This window comes from Pseudopipra pipra, chromosome 8, assembly GCF_036250125.1.
Source record: "Pseudopipra pipra isolate bDixPip1 chromosome 8, bDixPip1.hap1, whole genome shotgun sequence".
NCBI lineage: Eukaryota > Metazoa > Chordata > Aves > Passeriformes > Pipridae > Pseudopipra > Pseudopipra pipra.
In genome coordinates, this window is record NC_087556.1 from 15,457,157 (window position 1) to 15,479,528 (window position 22,372).

A 22,372-nucleotide genomic window follows, 5' to 3' on the forward strand; every position below is an offset into this window, starting at 1 on the left:
GTTTGACTCTGCCACTCTCAAGCACACTCTAAAGCATCGATTGAGATGAAGCCACTAATACTTGCACAAAAATATATGACATTATGTTTTATGTTAGCAAATAAAAAATACTGCTTAATAAGTTAAAGAGGTATTTGCAGATATTTTTATATGCAAATTTACCTAAACTTTCAAATTCCATTGAGATGCACATGTTTTTCCTGATTCATTTTATATGCCTATTGACAATCTTGACTTTAGTTTCCCATCATGTTATCTAGAAAATGGTGCTTGTTACAGGATGCATACACAGACACAATGTGACTGAAGAGAATCACAGACCAAAAACATCTTTATTGCTTTTTTTCTCTTTGAAAAACTGAATATGAATCTTGGAGATGAAGGGGGAAGTCTGTAGACATAATTAATGTCAAAACTCCAGATGAAGATGAATGAACTTCCTTCCTCCATTGAATATGTACATTTATTCCTCAGAGTAAGACACTATGTATGACAATAAATTGGGAGGGACAGGTTGATAAGCTGGAGGACAGGGCTGTCTGTCATGCAGCGGATCTTCAACAGCCTGGAGAATTAGGCTGGCAGAAAATTTGAAGGTAAATGCGAAGTCATGCAACTAGGATGTAATAAATCCCACACAACAATATAGGCTGAATGCTGACAGGATACCACACAGTTTTCCAGAGAAGGACCTGGAGATACTGGTGGACCAGGCTTGGAATAAGAGTCAGCAGTGCAGTGCACAGAGAAGGTTAATTCTGGTCTATATGAGCAAGTGTGCAGCCAGGAGGACAAAGGAAGTTATATATCCAGAACAGAGGAAAACCTCTGTGCTGGGACCCAGACCTTATCTGGAGTTCTGTGCCCAGCTTTGAGCTTTCCATTATAAGGAAGACACTGACATAATGCAGTGAGTCCAGCAGTGGGCCATCCAGATTATTAGAGAGCTGGAACACTTAACAAATGCAGAAAGGCTTGGATGAACCTTAAGAACAGGTACCTATGGAGAGACCTTCCTGCTTTTTCAAATATCAAATGAAAGTTTACAGAGAAAATGGAGCCAGACTATTCTTGAACACAAGGAGGAACAGACACAAGCTGGAGGAAGGAATATTACAACTGGGTATCATTAAAATAATTTCTCCCATGAAGAGTGATCAAACATTTAAACAGTTTGTCCAGAGAGCTTGTGCAACCTCCATCCTTTGTGAGGGTATTGAAAGCCACAGAGGGAAATCAAAAAGGATAATGACAGCTATTTTGATCTTATTCTGAGCCAACAAGAAAATATTCTTCAAGGTAGCTGATACCATTTTCATTATTGATTCAGTATCTGGTATCAGAAAAATTAGATATTGGCAGAAATCAGGGAGAGTTGATGAGTGCTGGTAATATCTCAGGAATAAGGCTGTCTGGCTTTGAAACCTTTAAAAATCATCAGAAGGTAATCGGCCAAGAAATAGAACACAAATTCAAGTCTTGGGGGTTGAGGGTGAAAGAAGAAAACAAAGGCCATGCTCAAGATAAATGCATAGAAAATAGTGTAGATTGGAAATATGACAGACAAATTCAGAAGAAATTCTTAAAATGTAAGATATACGGAATTACAGGTATTAGATGACCTTCTCAACAAGTGCAACAGCAAAAGAAAAAAACCTTTTTTCTTTCTCTTGTATAAAATCGAATTAACCCTTTCAATCTGGCTATATGCTGACACCTATCCTCATTAAACACAGTATCACTTGAAGTATATGTCTCATTTGCCAATCAAGTATATGCCTTACATGCCAATCAGCTTGCACATAGGCTTCATAAACAAACTTATTAACCATCTTTCGTCTCCCACATATTTTTTCTCTCCAGAGTAACTGGAAGCTATAAAGTTCAGGAAGAACTACTACATTATTACCTCACACTTCTTGGCCATAATATAACTGCTGTTCTCTAAAAGTACATTAATACTGGCCATGCCCAAACTACGGTCTAGACAGTTCCACGCTGTCTAAAACCAGCCAATTCTTTCTCATTCAAATCACAATTTTTGAAGACTGATACTCCAAACAAATCAGGTGACACACATTGTGCCAACTGCATTTTTATCTTCAGAAAATATTAAAAGGTCTCTGACCTGTTATCACTAGTGATGCAGGCAGCACAGGTTCCTGTTGGTTGTTCACTCTGCTCATAATAATGGGCATCCACATGAGCTTCCTCAGCCTTCTTCTTCAAGATCTCTCCAAATTTATCTTTGCCAATGCACCCAAAGAAAGTTGCAGCTTTGTAAGGGCTCTGAATCATCCACTGCAGATTGACAGGAGAAAAAAAACCACCAAACAAATACAAAGTTAACATGCCTGGTATATTATTTTTGCTATTTTTTTCTCTCCACTTGCCATATTTCACTCTGTGCCTACAGAACATTTTGACATACCGAACATTTCTATGCCTGAAGTAAAAAAAAATTTAGTACAGCAAGGGAGGGAAGGGCAGCAAAGAATAAAAAATTTACCTTTAATGATGTCACTGAGCATTTAACACCTAATGTAAAACCTAAATCACGTAGTTCATTATCAAATAAAGTAGATTAGTATGTTTTTACAAGGTATTTCAAAAGAGGTTCCCTTGCTCAAGGCAGACGCCCCTACATTCACATTCAATCAAGCAGCATGTGGTATCTTCAAAGAAAAATTGTAGAAAATACAAAAGAAAGAAAGAAACAAAAATATCCCACAAAAAAACCCCCAAACCAACAACAATAACACCCCCCCCCAAAAAAAACCAATCCAACAAAACCAAACAAACCAAAAGAAATCCCACAAAAACAGAGAGAGCACATAAAAGAAACATTATGTAACATTCAGAATATATATAAAGACTAAAATGGTACTGAAAATAATAATTTGTGTCTACCATTTAATTACATGCAAAAAGGGAAATGCTCTCCATTTATATTGCTCCACCACACATGAAAGTATCTATCTCCAACTTCATTAAGAGCAGTCCCCTCACTTGAATTGTAAAGGAAGAGTGTAGCTGCACAGTGTTGCTACAGTGCCAGATTATTTCATAAAGCTCCTCTTTTATTAATAGAAAATATGTATCATTCAGCTGTAAATGTTGTACATGATGCCATTTTGTACTAAGTTAAAAAATAGCACTTATCAGCAATGTGAAATCAAGAGTGAGCTAAAAAAATAAATGTGAAGAAACAATCACAGGCTCTACTCTGCTGGTGGTGAGTCAACCAACTAAAGTCATTATAATTCACTCTAATTACAGTCAGGAAGCTTATCCCCTCAATCTATAGTATGAATTAAAGACTACATCAATTTTCTGCTATACTAAAATCCTACTTATAATTGTTTCCTAATCAAGATTTAAGTAAACGATAATGTCTCCATTACAAAGCAGCATTAGTGGTAGCTGTGGGTTGTAGAAAGGTCAAGTAACTAGGTTGCAAATACATACTTAGTCACAACTTTATTACTTCCAGCTCCAGAGGGGAGAGAGAGAGAGAGAGAGACAAAAAAAAAAAAAAGAAAAAAAGAAAAATTCTTCAGTCATGTAAAGTCTTCATTAATAAGACAAAGGTGGACAAAGGTTGAAAGGTCTCTTTCTTGCAGCAATTTAATATATAGAGAATTTAAGAAGAAAAAGATTGTATCATCAGATGGTGGCAGCGTTCAATCTCTCATCCATGAAATGCACACTACATATGCTCTCCTAATCCATTCCATACCACTATAATATAAAGAAAAAAAAAAACCTAATAAGAGAATTGATACATTTCACACAAGAATACAATGATACCCTTGTATTTGACACGTTTGCACATACATAACACACATTTGCACAGTGTTCACTTAGGATGTCTCAGGAACAATTCTCTTTTATGTATGGAGGTGTGCTTAAGTAGAACAGATTATTTAGCAAGACTAAAAAACTGTTGTGACCTACTGTAAGCAAATCTGGAACAAGATAAGAACAGAAGTACTGAAGCCTTGTGTCCCATGCAAGCATGCCTTACTGTCAGAATTCACAAGAATTAACAGAGATCACTATGAAAAACATTCATCAAAGCACAAAACCACAACAAATCTTCAAAAAACATAAGACTTGAAACTGCACTTAAGGCTTACAACATTTCATCAAATGACATAACTTTTCCATACTTTATATATAAAGTTTGACAATATTTGGAGTGGTAGTAAGTAATATTTCACATACATTTCTGAAAAAAAAAAAAAAGAATTTCTCTTCAAGTATCACAGTTTTGGCTATTGGCAGCAGCTCAGTTTGAATTCAGATGTGATACATGCCATATATAAGCTGTCACAATCCTTATTTTAAATTCATGTCAAGGTATACTTGAGAATCAAAAGTCATGATCTAGGATTTCTTGAGATGAACCTCTGTATATGGTGCAGACCACTTCTTCCATCAGTTGTGGTTCTACTCATACTCATGATTATTTGAAACACAGGTATTATATGGTGGGGAGATATTCCCAATACATAGATATTCTTTTCGTTTGAGCATCTGAGCTAAGTATAGCAATTGAGGAAGATGGAAAAGTAGTTCAGCAGTATTTCTGGAAAGATTCTCTCATCACAGATCTCCCATTACCAATACTCCCAGCTTCTTGGAATTATCTGCTCTTATCCCCACAATAATGCTGGTGAGGTGTTGCGAGTTGCAGAACTCCTCCAAACTGATCCTCCTTTCCTCAGCTAAAAGGCTACATATTAGTAAGAGCAAAACTGGACAGTATATTAGAAAATTGAAGAAACTGAACACTAGAAGTATCTCTGTGGTACACCACTGAGGTTGCACCGAGTGGAATGAGTCACAGCAGGCACCTTTTGCATATGTGTGAAAAAACACACTTTTCAAGGCAGACTCTTGAGGATTTTTTTTTTTAATTTTGTTCCAGGATTGGATTTAAAGTTTGAATAACCTGATATAGAAAATCAGGCTTCTCTGGGTTACTTCATGCACTATTGTTATTAGCAACACTTTGGCTACAACACTCTAAATGGGAATGGGAGTCAGTCATCACAAGACATTTATCATCACGAAGCAGTCATGCAGCATTATAGCCAATACCACGGGAAGGCCAATAACAAACTGCACACATTAATGCCAGCTATATGGTTATATAAACTGAAAATTCATTTTATAGATTTATGTGGAATATAAGATTTAATTGAATGAAAAAGACTCCAGACAGAAACGGAAAATGACCCAGCTCAGCAGGAACCAGCATAATGAGTTAATTATCTAGGGTTTGGCTAGGCAGAGAGGCAGCTACTAACGAACTGTATTGACAGTCTGGTCAAGAGAGGTTGGCACCTGGCCACACCATGAATCCTCACCAGCACCCAAGGGAATTTGAGGCTGCTAATGGCCCAAAGACAAAAGTGTCAAAAGCAGGAACTTATCATGAAAGAACACGACAGCCTCAGGAGTGGGATACCACAAAGGAAACTCAAAACCTGGAGTGGTTTATGAAATCTAATGTGTTTCTCTATCCTAAAGTTTTCTTCTGTCAATGAAGCTTAAACATCAGGTACACACAAGGACAGGCCCTGACCTTTTCAGTCACCATAAACATCTGTGACAGAGAAAGGAGCACGGGAAACAGAACACCTTTCACATGGTCTCTTGAGTTAAACAGATTGCATTTTCCTTACATTTTTGTTGTATGCATCCTGGTAAACGTAAAGCAAATAATAATTTTTATTATTTTTAAAATTTTATATCTTGTCTTTAGCATAACTCTGTGTTAAAATTCAGCTGTTTCAAAATAAACATAATCTGAGATTACCATATCACTACAGGTGCATTATTTCTTATGATCAAATACTGAGGCCAGCACTTGCAAAAGAGGCCAGCACCCTGGCTGCTCAAGGACACAGTAAAGAGTGACAGAATGCTTCTCTCCTTATTTTCATGAGGCTAACTTGGGCTCACAGTAGTAGGAGTATCTGTTCAAGAGGTTTTTGATGATCAGAGCTAACAGGGTGAACTCTTTGGCAAGCTTTAGCTATCAGAGAAGTGTAAGAACCTTTGTGTTCCCAGGAGTGGGTGGTAATTGCAGGGAACAGCATCATCTTTTCTTGCAAGATGTTGAGATGCCAAGAAAACTTGGTAACAAGAAAAACTTCTGAAGACTCAATTGTGACTTTGTGAGACTGCTTGGAGTGAACTATGTCCCACCCTTTCACATCCTCAGACTCGAAGATGTGGTACACCTATTTCCCACTTCTGTCTGATTAGAAAACAGCTTTTGGAAACAACCTTTCTTCCAAGTTACAGAAGCACTTCTAGAAGCACTTTTAACACTCGAAGTGACTTGACTTTGATTGGATACTCAGGGCTGTCTTTTCAGAACGATATTCAAGATGAGACGACAGAGCTGCCTGACTGGTCCCTCACACCCAAAAAATAAAAAAAAAATATGGCCCTTTATATGATGTGAAAGAAACTCAGTGGTCTTACAGAATTAAAGAGAGAGTTCTTTGATTTGAATTTTCCAGGCTTATCCTATTTAGCTTCTTTACAGGAGCACTTGATCTTCATTCCAAACTTTTCTTTGCTGTTCCTCCACAGTCTGCTGTAAAGGAGGACCATATTAATTAATCTCACCTGCCCAGTTGCAAAGACACTTTCCCTGTAAAAGAAGAGTTTGCTACTGTTGGGTCTCAGTACACAATCCCATAAGACTTAAAAAAGAAACATCATATAGATGATACCAGCTTTAGAGCCCTCTGACTATAACAAAGATCCTTCAGAAATTATTTCACTTTACTCCAACTCTGTGCTTTGCTCTAAGTGCCACTGCTAACTGGACAACACTGATAACTGGAACAAGGAGGCTGATGGAGACACTCACTACCACATTGTTCTCTGTCTGAACTCCTTAGCTCCTGAATTCATCTTAAAAGTGGCAGCCAGTAGTGCATTTCCACATCTGTCAGTCATCTTAAACTAACACCACCAAAGCATAGGAAGCTTTGCTCAGACTGACATACCTTCTGCACATCGAAGTTTTCAGCCGTAGACTTGAATCCTAAATGCCTGGGAACTGACAACACAACAGGAAGCATTCTGCCCCTTCACAGTGAAGGATCTTCAAAACTCATTAACACTGAATACAGACATCTGAAGTGCATTTAAAGTGTGTTATTTGAAGCTGGACTCTTCTCTGCATGACCTGTCAAATCTGATCTTATTTTAAATTGCAGCTCAGAGAGGAGAGGACTCTAAAGACCCAAAATTAGCTAAGACTTAACATGCTTGCTAAAATCTAAACTAAACAATGTGAGCAACTACTCATGAAGTGCTTTTTTTAATAAATCAAAACAGGAACGGAGTGTCTCTTATTTTTATGTTCTAAATTTTAGAATGAGTCCGTATACTTTTCAAAAGGATTTGCCAATCTGTTGTGCCCTTCGATCAATGGTGTCCCTGTTGTGTTCAATCACCACTATATACACAGTCCATTAAAACCCCTTGCAAATATTTTTAGGAATATTTTAGATGTTAAAAGACATTAAATCACACCTCATCTTAGATGATCAGATAAAATAAGAAAACGGTCAATCAAAAGTTAAATCATTATATATCTTAAAAACACAAAAACCTGACAATATGCAAAACAACCCAAAAAAGACATTAGTATCACTGTTCCAAGGGAGCTCACTTATTTCTTGTGAATGATATGATTCACCTCAAGCTCAACTGGAATGCAATATTCCATTGCCATTACACACACTATATCATTTAAAATCCCCACTGTAGTGGTTAACCCCAGCCAGCAGTTAAGCCTCCAACCAGTCACTCTCTCAATCCTCTCTCCTTGGGGAATAAAGGAGAAAATTGGAAGTGCAACAGTGAAAAAAAAATGCAAGGGTCAAGAAGAAATGATGCAAAGACATTCGTTCACCACCTCCCACCAGCAGATTGATGCCCAGCCACTCTCTGAGCCACGGCTACTTGGAAAAGCCCCCTTTCCCTTCCTGCCCCCAGCAGTTTTATTGCTGACCATATTCCATGTGGCCTGGATTATCTCTTTGGTCAGCTGTCCTGACTGTGACCCTTCCCAACCTCTTTCCCACCCTGTAGTCTGCTTGCTGGGCACAGCGGAGCAAAAAACCAGAGAAAGTCGTGATGCTGTGCAAGCCCCGTTCAGCAATGGCTACAATATTGCTGTGCTAACGCTGGTTTGGTGACAGACCTAAACCACAGAACCCTATGGGCTTGTATGAAAAAAATTAACTCCATCCCAAGCAGACCTAGGATACCTAACTCCAGAAACATTGTTATGAGATTACAGCAGCAAGACCTTGGAAAACAGATGAGATGCTACAGTTTGTTCCAATCTTTTCTCTTTGCAATCTGTTCTCCTTTTTCTTATATTCATTGATCAACTTCTAAAGATTGCAACAGCTATTATCATATAATGGCCATATAAGAAAAAATGGGAAAAGGAAAAAATAAGCTTATCTTTATAAAAGCAGGCTTGCAAAAAGGAGCCCCATGTCCTGTGCAGTAATTCTTCCACCATTAGCTGAAGCTGCCAAATCTTGCATGAGGAAATGATATTGTTAAAATGCATGACAACACCCTCAAGCAACTTCCAGTCAAATGAGATAAAAGTGATAATATTTTTTAAAGGAAAAGACCAGCTAAAACCTTGCACTGAGACCAATATCTAAATCTTATCAGCATTTGGTTCAACATGTATTAACCAAATCTCTGCACAGGAACATCTATCAGTTTTAATGTAGTGCCACAAGTTGCGTTTCACTACAGCTTTTCAAACTAAGATGCCTATCAAAACATTAATCATCCAGGAGCAGCACTTCATTCACTTCTACATTTAAAAACACAAAGTTAACAAACTGCCTCTTAAAGAAATCTATAGTCCAAATAACTATTTTCAGTGCTGCTATTCTTCTGTATTCCATTTCCTATTCCTTATCATTGCTCTTCATCTGCTTGTCCGCTGTTTTATTTTTAGTCTAGTTTGGAAGCTTCCTGCTGCACAAGGAAATACAAGTGTATTTTCTGTAATTAAACATGTCTAGCCATATTCCAATGTTTCAGTGTGGTCAAAAGCTAACGCTCTCTTTTATTGTAACCCTTAAATATTGGAACCTAATTCTTTACTCCATCACACTCTTATGCTGTATTGATAATGCTACAGTTCTGCCTCAGATACCTGAAGTGCTGCAGCCTCTCTTCTGATGGTCAGTTTATGTTATCTGAGACCAAAGGAGAATGTCTCCTGCAAGGCCTTACAAGGCACACAACTGCTCAACTGCTGGCCTTGTATCCCTTCCCCATTTAAGGGCAGGACCTGATACATCAACCTCGTTGTTTGATCTGATGTGTCACTCCCTTTCCCCAACATTTTTGCAGTCTTCTCAAAACCAGGTAGAAGGTGACAAAGCTACAAAACAGGGTTGGTCACACCAGTTCTTCATCACTCCAACGAAGTTACACGAAGGGTATCACAACAGCAGGAATTGCAGGTTTACTTAGGACTCTTCTGCAGCTGTACACAGGGTACACAACTGTTTATTAAAAAGTTTGCCAATATTACAAAGCTCTGTATGAGGTAAGGAGTAAGAGTACCTTGATCAGTAAAAGAAGAGACTAAATTCCTTGTTGAACACTGTGTGTGAAACAATGAAAAGTATCAAGTAAAGTACAACACAAAAGTCTTATTCCTCTATGGTTGGAAGCAGTGGTGCTAAGCTGTTAATGGAAGGATATAAACAACATGAAAATGGAACATCATACTTGGGTTTAGTAAGACAGAGTCATTGGGCAGCTGTATGCTACTGTTAACTATGCCTCAGCCTACTCTACCTGTGACTTCAAAGAGATACAGGGAAGACTGATAAGAGTTCTAAAAATGCCTTGAAATTCTCCAGTGTAAACCACTGTATATGTATTCAAATAATAATTTATAAGTGGAGTTGATGCTGTAGCAAAGAGATGTTTTTAGGATATTTTGCGCATGATTTTGCACATCTATAACATTAAAACAAATCTTCCTTTTCAAAACCCATGCATATGTCACCCTCACTCCCCTGCTAGATGATGTGCAGTCTCAATGAACACACCCACACTCAGAAGGGCAGCAAAAAATCCACAAGTGGAGAGACTTCTTTCATTGTCTGGCAGCACAGAATTCATAAAGCACAAACTGTAAACAGCTGCCTATCAGCTTCTATCAGCAACAGTATCAAAAACAGATGGCAAAGGTCAAGTCAAAGTTTATTGACAATGATGAACTTCGACAACCTCTATTAAATTACTTCTTCCTTTAAGGTGTATGTGATCAAAGCAGCAGAGAGATTTTCACTCAGTCACATAACAAGCTATTTGTTGAGATTGAAACATCTGGTCAATCTCTTCTAACACTGCAATTTCATGCACAGTTAGCAAGAGGGTACATTTCTTTTCTTCTTCTTACAGGGTCCATAAGGGTGGCACATATGGCTGATCATTTCATTCAAAAAGGTTTCAATTCCAAGCATTACATACAATTGTTTCTATGCTTTAGAGTATTTTAAGTCTACCTACCATCGTTTTCCATCATCACTGCTGTCTGCTCTACTCTTTGCTATAAAAGCCCACAAATATGACAGAGCACTTAAAGCTTAACAGCTTTTGACTACTGGAGTTAGAAAGCAGTTAAGGCAAGGGAGTTTTTAAAGTGGCAGGTCTTCATCTATCTGTTGTCAAGAATTCCCAATGCATTAAACTATTTACCAAAGCTCTAGTAATACAGATTATAATTTTTGTTGTAATAGCAAATCTCTCATTTATAAGGCACCTGAGAGCAATTAGAAATCACTCTTTTTACTAATTTATAAATTATGATACATTTTACAAACATAACATACATTATATTTCAAGGGAATATGCTAATTATAAAAATATGATGAAACAATCCCATTCCTCAATCTGAAATAGCAAAAAGACATAAAATGCTATCTACCCCAAAGGCTGAGAAATGCTTGCCCTTAAAATTATGCATCTATGTTGCCACAGCAACAAGTAGTGAATAATGCAAAATGTACTTCACCCTTCCATTTCTAAATCCCAATCTTTTTGGTCAGAAAAGCAAGGAGGGCTAGTTGCAAGCATGCCTACAGAAAGTACGATTCAAAGAATTTTAAGCTACTACTAAATAACCTCCATTTTTATTCAGTTAATGGTTGATTTCAACACCTCATACCCACAGTAACTGATTCCACATCAGCATCTGAACCTTAAAAGTTTACCTAGCAGTTAAAGGAAGACACTGATTCCAAAATTCCTCAGTATAATTATGCATCATGCCCAGATGTTGCATCAAAGGCATAAAGGAAGGGTGGTCTGGGAAGGAAGAAGGTAGATAATCTCCACGTGGGAAAAATTTAGTATTTTTTTATTATTTTAACAAAATGTATTACAGAAGTCACATGTAATTATTTACAGTTGAAAGCAGCGCTTGACAATACCTGAATTTATTGGCACATAGCTCAAACACTCCTGTAAGTTCAAATAATTTTCACAGAACAGATAATTTAGTTGCCAACTCCTGTGTACTTCTGAAAAAGAACTGCAAATTGCTCTTAAATTTGTTTTTTCCCTGAATTCAATCACTGCTAAGACACTTGACATTTGACTCCCACGATCAGTGTCAGCCTCAGCACTAAACTCCAAGACCTAATTTGGCAGGAGTGAAAGGCAAAGGAAACTTTACATTTACTAGAATGCTGCTTTTGATTCAAAAAAGCCAAAATTTTTGGCTGTTGGCCTAAAAAGAAAAATAACCACATAATTGGACCTGATGAACTTTATCTTATCTTTCGCACAACAGGAAGTATTTTATTCACACTCTAAAATCAAAATCAACAGAAAGAAGAAATGCATACACCAAACACTGAGAAGATGCTTTGCTAGCAACTGTACATCCCTGATCCAGTTAATATTCTTTGAGTAAGGTGTATTTTGAAGTTAATGATTTCCTTTGCCAGTTTCCTCTGAGAAGCTGGAAAGCCCTGACCTGATTGAGATCTCAATTAATCCAGTTTTACATTGATGCAAATTTATTCACTTCGGACTTGTGAGTGATTTATGCAGATACAAATGGAATCAAATCCATACCTAGTATGACCCTGTATATATTCCCTTTTCATTTGATAATTTATTTTTTACTTTACCTAAAGCAGTATCTGCCAGTATGTGGGTATAGCTTCATTATTTCAATGATTTAAAAAACCTACCCAATATAATCTTCTACAATGCTTTCACTGACCATTACTAAACTATAATAGTTCAAAAGAACTATGTCAAGGATTGACATCCAGTGCAGGAGATGCTTAAGGTGAACCACTTGAAGAGTTTAATGTAAAATAGGGAAACAATGTCTCATCTGCATTTAAGCACATACAACAATAAGATGCCAACTGTTGAAAAACAACAATTTATGAAACAGAATATGGACTTCCATCTCTTTCATCTTTTCCATGAACATGGCAAAAAAGAATAAATTATATTCAGAATTCCTCCAAGGATAACAAACTATAGTGATTAAAAAAAAAAAGTAAATAGAACTTCACTTTAAAACTATGTTCTTGTTCTAATATTCAAGTTGCAGGAACAGCTCTTTAGCATCTTACTTGTGTACTCAGATTTGCTGAAGTTCAGGTAAATCGCCTGACTACAGACAAAACTACAGACAAAAAGAGCATCTCTGAAAATGTGTTTATCTTCTATCCCCCAAATTTGGAATTTTCTAATTTACTTTCTTCTGTATTTTGGAATGCCTGCTATTGATGAAGATTGTACTATGAAGGGAAATGTCAATTCCCAACATAATTTCAAAAAGGGAGAGGTGGAAGGGCTGCCACTGAAGACAGAAAGAAAAAAAACAGAATCAAAAGTATACAGAAGGTACTGTTTTTCAAAACATACTTTAGGATATATTTTTGTTTCTACTAGCACCGTAAGTAGTAACTGTTAAAAAAAAAAAGTTCATGAAAAGTCTTGTGGCCAAAATTTGGTGTGATACAGTCTGAGCCTGTACGTGTTATGGAGGACAATCAATGTTATTAAATGAGACAGAAATCTTCAGCTGATGCACTGGGAATACAGTGAATTTGGCAATTGTTATCAATTCTGATTTTATAATATGTCTCATAAAATATCTCCATCTGAGCACATACAATAGTCCATTTACTTTTTAAAGAAATATTTTCATGTATGCTTTATAGAAGAAGAAGATCTAAAACAGTCTAAGCAATAATATCATTCAACAAACTCTTGTTTTCTGTTCAGGGACATTTACTGCTTTCAGCAGCATCAGGGAAGCCAACAACCCCATACCTTGTTTGCACTGGTTGCAGGATATGCTAATTGTAAACTCTGAAGATCCAACATATTAGACAGCACATACTTCACCTGAAACCCTCACTGCACATGTACTAATTAATTTGGATCTAGAACTACCATATTATTACTTTATTACTTTGTATTGTCATTTTCTGTACAGCACAAAATCTATTATACTGGAAGTGCACAACTATAAACGTATTTAACTCAACATCTCAGGAAAACTAAAATCAAGTAATATTGGACTAAAAATATCTTGAGATACTTTATTTCTCAGGAAGATAAAAACTGCAATATCATTTTAAGGATTCTGCCTGGAGTTTTTGGATATTATCATTATTGTTAGCTGTTCTACTAGTATTAATTACATCATTACATGATTTCCTATGGATAACAACTTGTAATTCCATCCACTTGGTCTTACAGAGGAGCACAGTAGATTAGGAGGCTGTCAAGATGATAAAATGACATCAAATGCAAATTTGGTTTTTTTAATACAGCATGCAAGATTTGGAAACGCTACTTAAAACAGAAGCAGCAAACTGGCTTCAGGCACTGAATGCATGCTTCAGGCAGCAAAAGTACAAAAAAAGCTAATGCATTAGAATATCTGAATCAACAATGAAAAAATTCTATCTAAACTTCATTAAAAAGAGAATCTCTCAATAAATCAACTGAAAGATGACAAGTATCAATATTGAAACACACTAGCTTTAATGAACACAAAACTGTTTCCTTCATGCAAAAGCTAACAAGTTATGATATAAAAGGTTAACTCATTAGTCCCTGTTTTTAATTTTCCAGAACAAATTCCTAAGCATTTCAGATACTTTTAAACCAAAAGCCTATTTTCTGCTCATACTTATTTTGATGGAATCTGACTGATATCAGTGGGATTATACCAGTATGGATTAAAAGAGAATGTGGTCCTATTATCTTAATTCTGTTGGTAAACTGTTAATTGTTATAGATAGTGTATGACTGTACAAAATGAAGTCCTCAGGGCAGAAATATGTTGCTCTATCAGTGGGCTGTGAGGACACTTGTTAGGAACCATAAAACAATTCAAAACTGAACAGACCAGACCAATGCCAGATGCTGTCATGAAAGTACTGCCCAGGTAAATGATTTCAAAGGCAGCATCAACACCTTTTATTTCTATGAAAAACATGTTTCTTTTTACCAGTTCAGGTACAAAAACTTCTTCTATAAAATCAAAGCAATTTCGTACTATAAAAAGCAAGCTGAAATTAAGTTAGACCATCAGGTATTAACATGACATAACTCACACTTTGGAAAATGCAGTATTATCCCCAGTTATTTTTATTAATATGGCAACATGATTACTCTTATTTTCAGACAGTCTAAAACAGGACTGGACAAATTGCTACTGAAAGCTAAAAGCCACCTATGGTCAGGGTGGGTTCTCTCTCTGAGGTCTCACTCTCTAGGGAGTATTGTCACCTCATAACATCATCTGACTAGGGACTGGTTACTATCATTGCCATTGCTTCTATTTTTATAATTATTATTTACCCTTTCTTTCACCATTTTTAATTTCATTATTATTTTCCAGAAAAAAAAATGTAGCTGTCACACAAGAAGAGACTGATTTTTGTGAGGCTGAAATCTGTTATGCCCCAGGTTTCACACTGAACGAAATTTCAGAGGAGCAAAACCACCATCATCAAATTCTCAGAGTGCCTGACAAGTATTTACAACATTTAAATTCAGCCTACTAAGGCTAGTATTTCTGTTGATGAAATACAATATGGTAATGAAGAGTCTTCAGACCTCTCCAGTTTTCTCCTGGAAGTGCATATCCACTTAAAATTTTGCTATACAGTAAACTCCATAAAGCAGAGAAGAATTCTGTCTCTTCATTCTGTTCCTATGGACCACTGTGATTCCTTTTAGATCACATGAATACCCACAGACAAACACAAGGCAAATACTGAGCAATATCCTCCTCTAAAGGGTAGGTTAGAAATGAACCCACATTCAGCAAGTTCAAGTCGACCTCTTTAGTAGCAGCTCCTATTTCACTACATCCCCAAACCAACAGAAAGTTACAAAGGAAACAAGTGTGACCAGCTTACAGGTAACCTTTGTTCAGACACCACTGTGTCATGCCTGGTGTGTCTCAATCCAGATTTATTAATTCTTCAGGTTGCTCCCTCAAACAGGAGAAATAATTATCATAGTGAAGATTCCTTCTAGTTTTAGTGATACTAAAAGCTCATTCTTTAGCAGCACTATTTTTGATGAGTTGTCTCTCCACAACAGAGCCCCAGCACGGTGTCTTCTAGAACCTTTTACACACCAGCCAAAACACAGACTTGATTTTCCAAAATTTATTTGTTAAAATCCCAGTCTAACCCAGTATATTAACATTTTGGAAAGTTTATGGTGACAAATGCAGGAAAACAATGCTGTTACAATCATTCCTGCAATTAAATATGACTTATAGTATTAATCACGTCAACTTTTCCTTTTTTTCCTCTGCTAAAAGCCAAAAGCAGCACTCTTAAGTGAAGGAATTGTATCCAATTTCCTCTCTAATCCATTACCCAGTTCAACAGTTGCTCAAATCTGAACAAAAGATAACAATGTTAAAAAAATGAGAGCTAGAAATACATCAAAACAGAGCTCATGGACTGTTTTGGAATGAGGCTTTAAAAAGACAACAATTCTACAGCATTGTAAGGCTGCACATTCAGAAGATATCAGTGTAGAATGCTGTGAAACTCCTTTTAACCCTGACCTTACCAGAGATCACACACACCTAGCCAACTCCAGGTTGCTCCAGGTTACATGAAGCTAAGCTCCCTCACCCCCACCCCCCCAAAATATCAAAACCAAGACAACAACAAAAATTCCCAAGCCAACCAAACAAAAACCAAAACAAACCTCAACAGTGATACAGAAGTCTAAGCTTATTCCACAAATGCTTTGAACTCCTTAAAAATCAAAACAAACACAAAAATCCTCTGAAACTGTTACTAAACTGTCTGTCCACGTCCCTGCCAGTTTGCCTATACCAAGTTTAGATCAGCAGATTGTATTCCTGTACACTGAGGAAGAACTAAAACAGAGAACAGAAATTTCAGGGAGAATTCTACAGCACAGCAATGAATTGTGACAACTGGCAGTGTGCAACGAGGGATCCCACTTAGAGAATATTAATAACCTCTGTCAAGTCTGTAGAAATCAGTTGATTTATGGAACTCAAGAGTTCAATGCTGCACATGAAATTTCTATTGAGAGAAAAATCCAGTGTTTTGTTGAGATGTAAACTATCTTAAAATAAGGAAGCAGTTGTAACTACCGCACAGGAGTGAGCATTATGTAGTCATTCAATATTTTATTTTGTCACTTTAACAGCTTAAGTACATCTCAAGATGTACCTTCTTTATTGTAATACACAGCTTTTGTACAATCACCTCTTTATGGCAAAGGAGTAGTTTTTGCTCACTTACAAGCATGTCACTAGAAGACTATGTTGACCCAGTAGATTTCCCCTGAAAAATTCTACTTTTCTGTCTAGGAGAGTACACCACCCCAAAACTTCCTACTGTAGCTATTTGGAAAACAATCACCAATTGTTCTCCCTTGAACAACCTATTATTCTAAGTCAAGGTCTTCTTGTACTCTAGTAATGAAACAAATGTACCTGGAAGAAAACCAAGCTATTGTTACCATTACACAGGCAAAATTTGTTCATAATAAATTGTTCCCAGGTATGTATATAAAACTGTGCTGCTTTCATTAGGACGCATAAAATCTTCAGCATACCCCTAGAAATTTAAATGAAAGGTGAGCACTGAGAAGGCATTATGAAGCAATTTACACTTCTGTGTTTTGTACCAAACTCCAGTAAAAGCCTAAAATTTGGTTCAGAAAAGACATCAGATAATAAAGGACTTAAACATTTACCTTACTATTCTGTTTTCATACCAAAAGAAAAGACATTCGGCTTATTCAGAAATAGTAAAAATATTCACCTAACCCAAGCAATAAATACTGTATATTCAACCATTATTATTTGTGCTATTTATTGAGTTCTGAAGACAATGTCTCCCACAAAGCTCAGTAAAGATGGAATTGCACTTAGTACTCTGAAAACAAAATGAGTTCAGGTTGGACATCAGGAAGAATTTTTTCACTGGAAGGATGGTTAAGCATTTGAACAGGCTGCCCTGGGTGGTGGTGGAATCCCCATCCCTGGAGGTGTCCAAGGAAGGACTGGATGTAGCACTCAGAGCTATGGTGTGGTTGTCAAGGGAGTGTCTGGTGAAAGGTCGGACTCCATCTTGGAGGTCTTTTCTAACCATAATGATTCTATGATTCTAAATACCCAGTCTGAGATCTGGATCACCTTCTACACGCACTCTAACAGGAACTACTGGTTATCTCCCATGCAAATTGTCGGGTGCTATAGCATATTGTGAAAAATAAAAAAATTGTTTAAGCCACTCTATCTACAAATACTTCCCCAGCCCGCCCCCGATCATCATAGCTGCACTAGAGAAGGCATTCACATTTATTTTCAGACATTATTTAAAGTAATAGATGCATTGTGGAGAGAAGAGCAGGTTACACAATTTTCAGAACAGCCAAAATAAGTGGATTAGTTTCTGTTGCATAGTCGGGCCAAACAATTCTAAGAGCCAAAACCAAGAGCTATTCTAAGAGCCAAACAAGAAAACAAGAACCCCAACTACCCCTAAGTATCTGACTCAACATACAAAGAATTGAAAAAACAAATAGAACATTATTAACACCAAATGAAGCAGAAGAAGGGGTTTGAATACATAACTCAGTGGTTCTCTTAATTAAAGTTCTCAAAGTATTTCTGCGAGTAATTTTTCATGAGGTTATGATAATCATGTGAGATGTCAAAATGGCTGACAGAAACAAGTCAGATTTTTCATTATAAGCAAACTTCAAAAAAGCTCTCATTTCAACTTATTTAATTGCACAAATAAAATAAGGTTTTTTTACATCTTACAGAATCAGTAATGAAATTTTACTACTTTTGTTATGCTATACATTCAACATAATCATACAGCAAGTATTCAAAAATTAACTGATCTTCTAATAGCTCTGCCTCAGCAAATCAATAGGTTTCTGCACAGTACAAAGTAAACTAGTCTATCACTCTAATAGTTTTTTTTTCCTTTGAGTCTAATGATCACATTTCAGTAACCAACCAACCAAACACAGCTTAATTAATTCCTTTACCTCATTGAGAAGTTATTCTTCTCTTGACATTCAGGCATAACTCCCATTAACGTTAATGGAAGTTATGCATGTTTATCACAGTGACAATGAACTCTTTTAGATACACAGTACAGAATAGGCAGGCAAGTGTGAAGATGCTTTGATAATATACTGCACTTCCCAACTCCAGCACAGAAAAGTTGTATGCTTCAGAACCTGAGCTATTTAGTCACAGCAGAGAGAGCTCTGAGTGGAGATAGTCATCACAGCTGTTGAGAACTACTTCTGTTTGCTTGTTTTAAACAGCTTAACTCTTTAATGTGAGGGTCATACAGAGAAACACTGAAGAGGAAAAAATGTGTCTTAACGTTTAGCTATTTAGATAAAATAGCTTAAATTTAAGATATTAGAGAGTGTCCAAAAAAGGGCTACAAAAATGGTGAAGGGCCTTGAGGAGAAGCCATACAAGGAGCATCTGAGGTCATTTGGTCTTTCCAGCCTGGAGAAGACTGAGGGGAGACCTCATGGCATTCTACAACTTCCTTGTGAGGGGAAGTGGAGGGACAGGCACTGATCTCCTCACTCCTGTGACCAGCGACAGGACTTGAGGGAACGGTATCAAGCTGAGTCAGGGGAGGTTTAGGTTGGATATCAGGAAAAGGTTTTTCACTCAGAAGATGGTTGAGCACTGGAACAATCTCCCCAGGGAAGTGGTCACGGCTCCAAGGCTGACAGAGCTGAAGAAGCGTTGGGACAGTGCTCTTGGGCACAGGGTGGAGGTTGTCCCGGGCAGGGCTCAATGATCCTCGTGGGTCTTTTGCAAATCAGGATATTCTATGATTTGATGAACTTTGAAAGTGTTAAGAAAACACATCTTGATAACTTAGAAGAATAGGAAAAAAAATCATATGATGGGACAAAAGGGACAATATTTACAGGTGGGTGGATCTGAGGTTCTGAAGAACAAATTACCAGTGCAACACACATACAGAATAAGGTCTTGAGGAAGAGGTAGATGTGGTGCTGAGGGGAAGAAGCTGCAGTGATTTACCATATGAAGAGAAGACTGAGCAGATTAAGATGTCATAACGTTCTACACACTTAAAATAATGAAATTTAAGAGTTTGACACTGAATTTAATTTGGCTAATGAAAGCTTACCTGCAACTATCCCATATTTTATTTTTAATCTGCAATTTGTGCTGTCTTTTTATCCATTTATTATTTCTTCAATCTGGAACACCAGGCAGAGTAAAACACAGCTATACAGTGGGTGAAAAACTGTGCCTTTAGATTACTTAAGTTTTCATAATAAATTATACCTAATAGATTTTTAAATACTTCATAAAAACTGTGACACCCATGTTCAATTTTACAGTTACAGTTTGTATAATCTAAACTCAAGTTATTTTTAAAACACTGAATAGAAGACTGGATTGTTTCAGCCACAAAAGGAAAGTTTCTTTGAAAGACTGCCAAAAATACTTTCATAGCTGATATGTAGTTGACACATTAACCTGCTAAATGTTTGTGGAAGTATTAATGACTAAGCAAGGGATATCAAAGACAGTGAATAAAAGAACAAACAGCTGCCAGCACTTTGCATTCCATTCTGCTATCATAGCTCATATGATTGGCAAAGGAAGTTACACCTACTTTATAATAATAATACTACAGTTGGCAAAGACTTCTAGATGGAAGTATTCCAGCACTCAATTTTCCAAAAGGTGTTGTATGATTCATTAGAAAGATCAAAATAAAATATACTACTATAGTAACTGCAATACTTCAGAGGACTATAAAAATAATGCATCAAGATCAGCAGCCTGCTAAGATATATAATCAGTATTATTTTTACTCTGATATACTTTTTATTATTATCTGATTTTGATCCAGTTGAAAGTGTTCAGTTTAAATATATATTAATGGCCAATTGACTTGGTGCTGAGCACTTTACTGAAGAATGGTTTTGTTGGATACTGTGATAGCATAAGAGTCCTATTTTAAATACTCCATTCTACAGAAGTAATGATAGGAAATATTAAAAATTTCAGTGGACTACCCACTGAAAAAAACATGGAAATTAACATTTAAGAGCTACTTACGGCTTTCAAAATCCCCCAAAGAGCCCAAGTTCCGTAAAAAGCCAATAAAATGTGAAGTTTCTACTTTACTTTTATTATTGGTCTAGTAATTACTCTGTGTAAAATGATTCGTAGATGTCTACGATGATCAATATTTAAAACTTACATTAACTTTTATCCAGTATGTTAATCTTGATAATATCTTTGCTTATATCTTCAACATTTAATAGATTTCAAGTACTGATTGCGAACAGGTGACATTTAAACAAAAACCCACCCAGTTTCAGAATCTGTTGCAAACCTGTTGATTACAGAATCATTATTATGGAGATGACAGGAAGTGTCACCATAAACCAGAAAACATTATACAAAAGCTGACCTTAAATCCATTGGGTTTACTAAACAGATTAAATTAGTCAGATATAAGTGGTTTAACAGACTATAAATACAAATTATATAAAATGTACACTCTCAAGTAATACAAGGAGTTTGTGTCCAGCAGGTGAACGTATATACTAAAACTTGCTCACACAAAAGTAACTTTTAAAATTAAATCTTTAAATTTTAAAAACATTACTTTTAAAATGTGAAAACACTAGTTAAACATGCTGTCACAAAGTTCACGAAAAATCTTTCTTAAATCTTTCTTTGTGGAACTTATAACATGAATGAGCATTCAGAAACTGTCTTCAGTGTCTTTTTCTGACTCACAGTATAAATAGAATCACAGTATCATAAATATTTAAGTAAATGAATAAACAAAAAATTCCCAGGGGGGGAAAAAATATTTGTTTCATCTACTTATTTCTCAATACCTTCCTGTTAGGAAGCAAGAGTCTAGGGATCTCTTATCCACAAAAGCACTATCATCCCAATGTGCTTAATTAGCTCTTGATTGGGAACTAGACAGAAGAGTAATAATGAGCTACATATATTTATTCTACTTCACTGTTTGCACCATGCATGTTTACTAACGTAAAAATTGATAAAATGACAATTCATATTCAAACACAGGGCACCAAACAAAATGGGAGACAGCTTTACTCCTTGTTGAACACACCTGAGGAAATGAATCAATCCTTCCTTTCATCAAGAAAATGGGCAGGCTCCCTCTTGGATAAGCAAAAAGCACAGTGAGTTTACTAGGGACTGAATTTGATGTCTCTGGAAGACTTCACAAGCCCCAGGAACACTAATCTTCATGGGAGAAGTTGGCTCAGCACAATCAGATGTTCAGGTCTGTGCATGAAGGGATGGCTCCCCCCGTCTCACTCCCACCTTGGCTGCACACTCCTGGGTGCCCGTGCCTGGCTCAGGCCAGCTCCAACAAGGCCTTCTGGGGCTTCTCCCAGAGAAGCAGCAACCACTTTTTGGGTATGGATTTACATAATAATTGTTCATTATACTGTGCCCAACAGCTGCCTCTATTTTGCATTTTGCTTTCCTACTAGTTTTCACTTACACTTCACATGCCTTGTTTTCTGCCTGTATTCCAACACTGCAGCACAACATAATGAGCATTTTGGGTAGGGAGGCACATAACTTCAGGTGGCTGCTTCATAATGAGCACTCTAAAATAAAAGAGTGCCCTGCCCTGCCCTGCCAACTTCTTGACCACCATCCCAAACCCTAAAAAATCAAAAGTATTTCCTCAAATAATTTATTTAA

The 22,372-nt window shown here is 36.7% G+C and overlaps 1 protein-coding gene across 2 annotated transcripts in view; it reads right to left on the reverse strand.

Annotated features, from left to right (window-relative positions):
* The window catches only part of ADK (adenosine kinase), a 277,174-nt gene that overhangs the window by 149,478 nt on the left and 105,324 nt on the right, over positions 1 to 22,372 (reverse strand). For both annotated transcript variants that reach the window (XM_064663829.1, XM_064663830.1), the window contains exon 5: positions 2,129 to 2,301. In XM_064663829.1, coding sequence (XP_064519899.1) covers positions 2,129 to 2,301 — 173 coding nt within the window. The remainder of the gene's footprint in view (positions 1 to 2,128; positions 2,302 to 22,372) is intronic.